This window comes from Lynx rufus, unplaced genomic scaffold, assembly GCF_022079265.1.
Source record: "Lynx rufus isolate CCGP_SWC_20201006 ecotype Redwood Valley unplaced genomic scaffold, mLynRuf1.p SCAF_17, whole genome shotgun sequence".
Lineage (NCBI taxonomy): Eukaryota > Metazoa > Chordata > Mammalia > Carnivora > Felidae > Lynx > Lynx rufus.
Window position 1 is genome coordinate 34,788,772 of NW_025814831.1, and position 9,816 is coordinate 34,798,587.

Consider the following 9,816-nt stretch of genomic DNA (forward strand, 5'->3'; position numbering starts at 1 on the left):
TACTCAGTATTATATGTTAATTATATCTTAATAAAGCTAGCAAAAAAAATTTTTTTTTAACTTCTTAAAAAGAACCAGAAAGAGAAAATGGGAGGGTCCAGCTTCATGCAGTGGCTCCAGGATGATCAGAGAAAGAAACTAAAGTTGGCCAAGGATTAGCCATGATTTTCCTGAGTTGGTCCAGACTCCAGAGTTGTGACTAGTATCTCAAAGAGAGATCAGTCCGGAGTTTGGGTCTATAGTCCCTGGAAATACAGTGTATAACGCTGACGCTCCTGTCACCTCAGCTGAGCATGCTTGCTGGCATTTCTGGTATTGGTGAGGAAACTGACCTAATTTTCCAGGTTCTTCTGCCATCCTTGTGCCCCGCCTGGCATCTGTGCAGCCCTCCTGCCTGGAGAGGGCAGCTGACTCTGCAAGCCTTGGAGAAGAATTCTCTATAGGTGTGAACATCTTGTGCCATGGAACAGCCTCACAAGAGAGTTGGGTGTGCAAAGTTTTCCAGAAGAGACAGGAGAATCGGAGCAGGACAGGATCCTCAACAGCAGCCAAGCAGGAGGACAACCCTTCAGAACTGGCCTTTTCCTTGGTCCCGTTTCAGTATGATGTGGACTAGGCCTGATAAAGCTGTGGCTCTTCCATCAGCACTACTCCCACTGGATTCCTAGAAGCTCACAGCTGACATTCCACAAGCGCTCAGCTGTTTCGTTATCTCGGGCCCTTGGAGACACCCAGGTCCTCTTGCAGTCACTGGAGGGCAGAGAAACAGCATGAACGTCCAAGAGTGGAAATGGACAGTCTGGAAAAGTTTTTGGCCTCTTTATCAGAATATATTTCTTTTTTGCTTTAAAAATGTTTTTTTTTATTTTATTTTAGAGAGGGACAGAGAGAACAAGCAGGGTAGAGAGGCAGAGAGAGAGAGAGAGAGAGAGAGAGAGAGAGAGAGAGAGAGAGAGAATCCTAGGCAGATTCCATGCTGAGTGCAGAGCCTGAGTAGGGCTTGATCCCATGACGCTGGGATTATGACCTGATCCAAAATCAAGAGCTGGATGCTCAACCGACTGAGCCACCCAGGCACCCCCAGAATATATTTCTAAATGTATAAAATATTTGGATGAAAAGGAACTAATTGTATTGAAATTCAGTTTTGAAATATTTTATTATTTTTTTTTAATATTTTATTTAGTTTTTTTTTTTCCAATGTTTATTTATTTTTGGGACAGAGAGAGACAGAGCATGAACGGGGGAGGGGGCAGAGAGAGAGGGAGACACAGAATCGGAAACAGGCTCCAGGCTCCGAGCCATCAGCCCAGAGCCTGACGCGGGGCTCGAACTCACGGACCGCGAGATCGTGACCTGGCTGAAGTCGGACGCTTAACCGACTGCGCCACCCAGGCGCCCCTGAAATATTTTAAAAACAGGGGCGCCTGGGTGGCTCAGTCGGTTAAGCGTACAACTTCAGCTCAGGTCATGATCTCACGGTTGGTGGGTTCAAGCCCTACGTCGGGCTCTGTGCTGACAGCTCAGAGCCTGGAGCCTGCTTTGGTTTCTGTGTCTCCCTCTCTCTCTGCCCCTCCCCTGCTCACACTCTGTCTCTCTCTGTCTCTTGAAAATAAATAAATGTTAAAAATAATTAAAAAATAAATAAAATAAAATAAAATAAATGAAATGAAATAAAATGAAATAAAATATTTTAAAAACAGCTTCGTGGTAAAGTGATCCACAGGCTCCTTTGTTAATGTGCTCTGTAACAAGAGCTAGTGCTGGGGCCAACAGCCACCTGCTTGTAAAGTGGCAGTGAGCAGAAGTGACATCGTGAGACACCTGCAACAACTGCCAGGGGATGTGAAAATACTTAGTTTTATTGGTGACAAAGTCATAGGTATCCCTGCTACTCTAGAAGGTGATGGCCGACATTGGTTATCAAAGTGAAATGTCAAATTTCAGATGGGGATTAGTGAAAATGAAGATGCAATTACCTTCCTGTCCAAGTTCACAGACCCCTTGAATTCTATCCATGGACCCACTTGTGCCCCATGAACCCCAGACTAAGTACCCTGTTCTCTTTTGGAGGGAGCAGGGGACTGGAAGCTAGACAGATTGGGAGGTGGGGGCAGAACACAGTGTTCATGGTGTTTTTCTTTAAATAGTATTTTGTTTTGGGGGTGCCTGGGTGGCTCAGACAGTTGACCATTCAACTCTTGATTTTGGCTCAGGTTATGTTCCAAGACTTTGGGTTCAAGCCCTGTGTCAGGCTCTGCACTAACAGTGCTTGGGATTCTCTCTCTCCCTCTTTCTCTACCCCTTCCCCTGCTTATGCTCTCTAAATAAATAAACAAACAAACAAACAAACAAACAAAAAAGATTCTCTTTCTCTCTCTCCCTGTGACCCTCTCCCCCACTCGTGTGCACACTCTCTCTCTCTCTCAAACAAACAAACAAACAAAAAAGAGTACCAAACACTTTCAAGAGCTTAAGCAACATTAGCTATTATTAATCCATTCTTCTACTGTTGGGCACTGAGGTCATTGCCAATGCTTCATTTAATAAATGGTATACCAATCAGCAGCTTTCAGCAAACAGGAAAGAATAGCAGACTGGGATGGTTCAAGCCATGGAATGGGAAGGAGACTGAATCTTGCCCTTCCTTTTATTCCCAACATCTGAATTCCCATTGAGTTTGTGGCAAGACTCAACAGTGAAATGTCTATTTCTGTTATTCCAACAGATAGTACCAACTCTTGGCAGCATTGGGGGACAATGGGGAGAGGTGACCTTGCCCCAGCGCTTTGTGCTAAGTTGTATTAAAGAATTTATTAAAGAAGTCAGCCAAAAGCTTCAAGGAGGAGAAAAAGGATCCAGAGGAAGCCCTCTGGATGTTCTTTCCAAAGCATAACCAACAGGGACAGTCTGACGGCCCTCAGAAAGCCACAAAACTTACTGAAAATGTGGCACACAGTTATAAAACAGAACCATAAAAGCAGCTCTTTTCAAGTTTCTAATGTAAGCTCCCTTGGAAAAGTAACAGCATTTGGTGTGCAGGCCCAACCTAAACCTGGATTCCATTATCACGCACAAACTTGGCCACTAGGGCAGGGTGCAGAGCCCAGGGAGCCCTGTGCCTTACCGCATACAAACTGGTGGAGAAAACCCATGCCGCCTCCACACACCTGAAGTACTTGCCACTCAACGGCTCCAGGCCCTCAGCCAGGGCACAGTGCAGGCTGGTCTGTGCCCCCTCCCGTGCCGACTTGACGAAGGGGGAGAAGATTCGCCAGAGCAGACACAGCAGAAAGGAGTGCCGGATCAGCTCAGAGCTGACCACGCCTGGGTGCACAGCGTAGGTTGTGACCCCTGTGCCTGGGGCAAAGAAAGCACAGTTAGCCCAGGGACACATCGGAGCCCAAAGAAACAGCTCATCTCCTGTGAAAAAAATGCACAAATGAGAAGGGACTCAGAGAACAAAACCCCGGGTTCAGAAGGTACCTCTCCCAGCCAAGTAGAATCTATCTCTTCCAGAAACATCTATAACCTTCTCAGCCTTCTATGTTCCACAAGGAGTTCTTGATTGCAGATCCTTCCATTTGAATGCCACTTTTACTCTGTGGCTTAAGTATTAATAGTAGAAACAACCACATGTAGTAGTAGGAAGAGTAGTAGGAGTAGTAGTATCAATTATGGATAGTAGTATCTTTGAAATTTCTATAGAAGGGGCTTAGGGGAAGCGACTTGTTGGGAGGTATGAGGCTGGAAACTTGTTTTGAGCTGTAATTGTTGAGCAAGCACATTTTATGGGAGGGGGTACTTTGAGGGGTATTGATAGAGATAATGGAGGTTAACATGGTCCCAAGACACCACTGGTACCTCTACTATCTTTAGTACTTATTATGTGCAAAGGCTATGCTGCCTGCTTTACATGTATTATTTCATGTAATTCTCCATGAGTCTTGTAAGGTGCCCATTTACAGTTGACATAACTGAACTCTTGTCACAAAGAAGTTGAGTAAATTGCCCACGGTCATACCTAATAGGCTGCAGGGCCAAGGTCTGAACTCTGAGGAAGAATAAAGAGCATAGACTCTAGAGCTAGACTATCTGCATTTGAATCCTGGCTCAGCTAGGAAACTTTCTTGGTCAAGTTTCTTAATATATCTGTAGTGAGATATATCTATCTCTTCATTTGTGGAGTGGGGGAAAATAATAGCACCTACTTCATAGGTATGTTGTATTAAATGAGTTTAGACATGTATAATATATGGCACACACAAAACTCTCAATTATTATTGTCATTATTATTATTTCTTCTAATAATTACCCTATTCTTCTACCTTCTGTATTCTGATAGTAAATACCATTGTTCCCAAACTCTGGCTTATTCCCTGTGGCAAATGGTCCCCCAGGTTTGCAGATGTCAAAGCCAGCAACTCAGCAGAAACTTCAGGGGAGCACAGAATCATAGGATTAAGAGAAGCCTTGCCTCATTTTACAGCTGAGGGAATGAAGTCAGGGGAAATTAAAGGGACATGCACATATACACAGGTGGATCATATGTGGTACACTAAGAGCTCAGACCCAGGGGGCCAAAATCCAATTTGGTCTCTCTGACTCTAGGTAGAGGCAGCCCTGTAGCTTAGCTCACCATGTGAACCTCAAGGCAAATAGCACACACAGAAGGAAGCACCCTGGATTTAAAGCAGAGTACCCATATTCCAGTCCTGACTCCTCCACTTGCCATGTAACCTTGGGCTAGCCACTTCTTGAAACCTCAGCTTGGATCCATAAGATAGTAATAAGAGTACCTGCCCTGCCTATTACAAGAGGTTGCTGTGAAAAGTCAAATACGATGGTAAATAGGAGAAAAGATGTGACATAAATAAAAGGTAACTTTATAGATTCCTAACCCCTGTTCAATTTTAAGTTTCCCAGGAACAAGAATTATTTTTAGTCTGTTTATGACCTTGTTCTCCTTAGTGTGTAAAGCTAACATTGAAATGCGCATGTTTGATATCTTGACTTCACAAGTTTCTGTGAACCTCTAATCTAAACAGAACCTCTAATCTAAATGGAAGACCGTTTGCTATCTTAACCCTGGCCCTTTCTCCAGACTTACCTTGGAGCCTCCTGGCCAGCTCACGAGTAAAAAGCACATTAGCCAGCTTGCTGTGGCAATAAGCGAAACCTCGGCTATAGCGCTTCTCACCCTGGAGGTCATGGAAGCGAATCTTGCCAGCATGGTGGACTACCGATGACAGGTTCACCACCCGTGAAGGAGTCGACTCTTTCAGCCGCTCCAGGAGCAAGTGGGTAAGAAGAAAGTGGCCTGTGAGGAGAGCCAGCAGGGGAGATTGAAGAGTGGGGTGACAGCTCAGGCTTAGGGGTGGGAGCTGATGATAGGACTTCAGCATTAACTCCCTATCTTCTGGGCGTGAACAAATTATATGCTGTGATAACTCAGTGCAAAGGATCAGTCAGAGTGAGTGGATTCCTCAAGGCAAGGGCCAGAGCTAGACTATAGGCAAGGCAATATAGACTTGATCTGTATTTATTTGTCCCTCTGCCCTGTCCCAGTCAGGAGAAATGCCTCCTGATGGCTTCCAACCACCCTCTGGCCATGATCACACAACTGAGGGCCCAAATACATTTATGTACAGAAGGAAGGATGGAATAGTAAGGTTAAAGTAGTTTGCCTAGGACCAGAGAACATGTTCCATGAACTCCTCACTAGAGCCATGAACCCTGAACCCCAGCCTTATTCATACCTCAGACCCTCAAGATCTGTCTCCTCTGTAGCCTAGCCCTTGACTTGCTTGGTCCTTAGTTATAAATGTGACCCCCTCCAGCCAAACACAGATTCCTGCACCCTGCATGCCTGGTCCTGCATGGGAAGGCTTGCACTACCACGGCCCCATCCAAGAATGACATTCTTCTTCCTGGTGTCTCCAAGTTTTGGGGCTTCTTAATGGTATGAGTAGGAGATCTCACTTTTTGTACTGGTCAGAAGAAGGATAGTAAACAAAACCCCCAACTCTATGAAGCTCACTAGAGATTCTCAGTACTGGTATAGGGTCATCTCCCTACAGAAAACAAGATGGGGTTTTCTTGCTTTCCAGTCACTCAAAAATACTTACCTAGGTGGTTGACTCCCAGGTGGGTTTCAAAGCCATCAGCTGTCTTAGAATATGGACACATCATCACCCCTGCATTGTTGATCAGAATATGGAGCTGCTTTTCCTCTATAAAGTATAACCAAGGAGACCCTGAAGTTAGCAAGGAGCCCACTAGCTGCCTGTTGTAATCCTGAGTATTTGCTTCTTTCCCTTCAACCTATCTCAGTGATATTCAATAACCACGGTCATTGGATTTCTAAATTTAGTTATTGATATCTGCCTGGACATTCATTCATTCATTCATTTAGCAAATGTGTACTAAGTACTAACGCTGGGCCAGGCTCACTCAGCTATGCGCTGGACACCCAGTCGTAAAACAAGACAGACATAGTCCCTGTCTTGCATGGATTTCATAGTCCTTGGTAAAAGCTAGTCATTTTCCAAGAGACAGAAAAATGTTGGCAGCGGCACAACTTCATTTAGTGCCTGTGGCACAGAAGGTTGATTCTCAGGATGAGAAAAGAGAGTGGCATCAGGGCCACACCTTGATGCCAAGGTGCAAGCCCAGACAGAGAGCCCAGCATCCCCATTGCTGAGGAAAAAGATGATAAGGATCCTGCCCAGCTTGTCCACCACCAATTCCTTGCCCTGCTGGTTCATGTGGCAGAACCTGTCCAGTGAGATCGATGGTGGTTCTGATGTAAAGGTCACAGATGATACAGGGTGGAGCAATCAGTCCCACACCCAGTTTCCTGCTTTTCTGTCTACTCACAGGGGCCTTACCTGCTAGAAAGCCCTCAGCAAAGGCTCGGATGGATTTGGTATCAGATAGGTCCAGTTTCCGCACCAGCACCTGGGAGTTCTTTGTATCAGCTCGGATTTCACTGGCTGCAGACTCTCCCTTCAGTACATCTCTGCAGGCAATATATACTCTGGCTCCTGGGGCCAAAACAAAGACAGGGCAACATGGTCAAACCCTAGGCTGAAAAAGAGGACGTGAGCTTGAGACTGGTGGACAGAACATTCTCCTAGCCATCCCTAAACAGTGAGTGGCTATATTGCCATCTCAGGGTTCTCACAAGTGAACTACTCAGACCCTTTGCTGTCAGCTTAACCCTAGGCTGGGAACCCTGGCTTTTACACTCTGGTATTTAATGTGGCTTGGTATCTACCTTTAGAATAGCTGATTTGAGCAATATTTACATGGACATCATTATTTCCCTTATACAATAGGGAAGGAGAAGGGAAGAAGGTTTGTTTAAGGGTACAGAGTAAGTTGGTGCCAGAGCTGGACTTGAATCCCAGGTTCCTTGAATTTCTGACCAGAACCTCCAAGCCCAGGAGGAAAGACAAGGAAATGTGGACAGAATCCCCAGTGATAAAGGCAGGAGGCACTGTCCTATGAACACAGAAGGGGAAGGACTTGCCTCTGCGAGCGAGTTCTCTGGCCGTCTCCTTGCCAATGCCTGTGTTGGCGCCAGTGATCACCACTACCTTCCCAGGAAGTTGCACGTTTGATCTACAAACCCCACCAGCAAAGAACTTCCTATAGGCAAGGGAAACAAAAGGAAACCAAAAGCATTCATGCATTATCCTTCCCAATTCCAGACTGAGATCAACATAAAATCCATCCATCCTCAAAGAGAAATTTCTTTAAGTTGTCGTCAGGAGACCCAAAAAAGTGAATCTTCAGGGGACACTCTTTTCCCATTAGGTATCCTGCTCATTGGCTCAGGTTGTAAGATCATGTCTCCAGAAACTACAAATGATCATTTGGACAAAGTGAATAAGTGCTCTTGAGCCAGGGCCAATGGAGACCTTCCTTGTTAGATAACACAGATACCTAGCTTTTATCTCTAGAGGTTCCCAGAGGTCAGCTTCCTCCTCTAACCTGCATTCAAAACATATGCATGATGAGCATTAGTAGAATCAATGGTCCTGAGCCCTAGGTCTTCAATAAGCATCAACAGTGAGTAATTGATTAACAGCACTTCAAGAGTTCCCATATACATATATGGCTCTTGGGCTGCTTTCCAGTTTTAGAGAGCTGACATCTTCAGAGGCTTTCTGCCATCCTACTAGAAATTCCATTCTAGCCATCAGCACACAGACAGAAACCTCTTTTGTTCAGACATCTGTACAGAGAGCATTCTTTCACATAAAGTTGACTTGACAAGTTCTGAAAAAGAGGGTGGGAACAGGGGAGAACTAACATTTCCTAAGCATCATCTGACTGGCACTAGGCACTAGGCTAGGCACTTTCCATAGAGAACTTATTTTAATCCTCTCATTCTGTTAGTATTCCCCTTTTACAGAGGAGAAGACGGGGGTCAAAGAAGTTCAAGTCATTTGCTAATAGTGGCAAAATTAGAACTTAAACCTGGTTTCTATGCCAGGACCTAGAGCAACACTCTGTTTCTGATGTGTTCATTTATCTTCTTTATTGCCGGCATTTTTTTTAATGTTTATTTATCTTTGAGAGAGAGACAGACAGAGCACAAGTGGGGGAGGGGCAGAGAGAGAGAGAGAGAGAGAGACACAGAATCTGAAGCAGGCTCCAGGCTCTGAGCTGTCAACACAGAGCCCGACAAGGGGCTTGAACCGTGGATCATGAGCTGAGCCGAAGTCAGATGTTTAACCAGCTGAGCCACCCAGGTGCCCCTATTGTCAGCAATTTTTAAAATTTTCACTCAGAACACACATTTCTTTGACACCTCCAGAAATCCCACAGCAGAAAAGCCATCCCAAATCATTAGTCAAGGGTAGTCTCAAAGGTAAGAGAGTTTGTTTCCTTTGAAAAATTTCTGGTACTTAACAATGAATCTTTCAGCAATGACCTCCCATGGTAACCCAGCAGGGCAACCTTGAGTAGGAGCAGTGAAGAAAGGACATAGGGACGTTCAGAGACACCCAAGGGAATAAAGTGATAGAGCAAGCACTCCTACCTTGATTGTCTGTCATAGAGTCAGCTATCCACTAGCATCAGAATTTAAACCAGCCCCTTCTCTCCCAGCCCCAGGTGCTTCCTTCTCAGTTTCATAACTACCTCCTTCCTGCTTTCTCTGCCCTGACTTTCTTTCCCTCAGCCTCCATCCCTTTCTCTTCTTTCAGCAGCTGAGAACTCATCTACTTACAAGCTCTGTGGCTCCCAATCCAGGACTTTGCAAAATATTCCATGAGTTACTGAATTAAAACAAACCTGATGGATGGAGCTATCACATACAGGAAAGAAAGGAAGGAGGTGAGCAGTCCCAAGACAACCAGCATCTTTTCAACTTCTTTAGTTGCTGCCGCTTTAGCAAAAGCACCTTAGACTCCAGGTCTGGCTCAAGCTCCTGGTCTAACTCCAACTCCTGTCTGCTTCACGCTGCCTCTCCTCCTCTAGTTCCTCTCACTCCTGGGCACTCAGCAGCAGCAAGGCTCTATCTGAGCTTAGCCCAGAATCCTATTTAAATCCGAGCTGTCAGAGCACAGCCTGCTGGGAGATGTAGTTCTCGGGGAAGAAGATGGAGGAAAGAGCAGTACTTCAAACTTACTGGCAAAGGGAATGGGGGAAAACTAGAGCAACTACCGGCTAACTCCCCACCCTCGGTTATTTCTCTTATTTAGGGAATGTGTTCTCCCAACCACGCCCACCTCTACTCCTGCAAGACAGAATATTTTTAACTTTAGCAACAGACCCCATGACACTTGGAATACAAGTGTGATT

General features: G+C 45.3%; 1 protein-coding gene across 1 annotated transcript; it reads right to left on the reverse strand.

Annotated features, from left to right (window-relative positions):
* Nucleotides 1-625: 625 nt before the first annotated feature.
* Nucleotides 626-9,374, reverse strand: RDH12 (retinol dehydrogenase 12). The gene is made up of 7 exons (XM_047079461.1): nt 9,307-9,374; nt 7,535-7,653; nt 6,891-7,046; nt 6,129-6,233; nt 5,111-5,320; nt 3,171-3,360; nt 626-750 (listed from the first exon to the last, which is right to left on the reverse strand). The coding sequence occupies exons 1-7, from the start codon at nt 9,372-9,374 to the stop codon at nt 648-650; spliced, it is 951 nt and encodes a 316-aa protein (XP_046935417.1). The 3' UTR covers nt 626-647.
* Nucleotides 9,375-9,816: the final 442 nt, after the last annotated feature.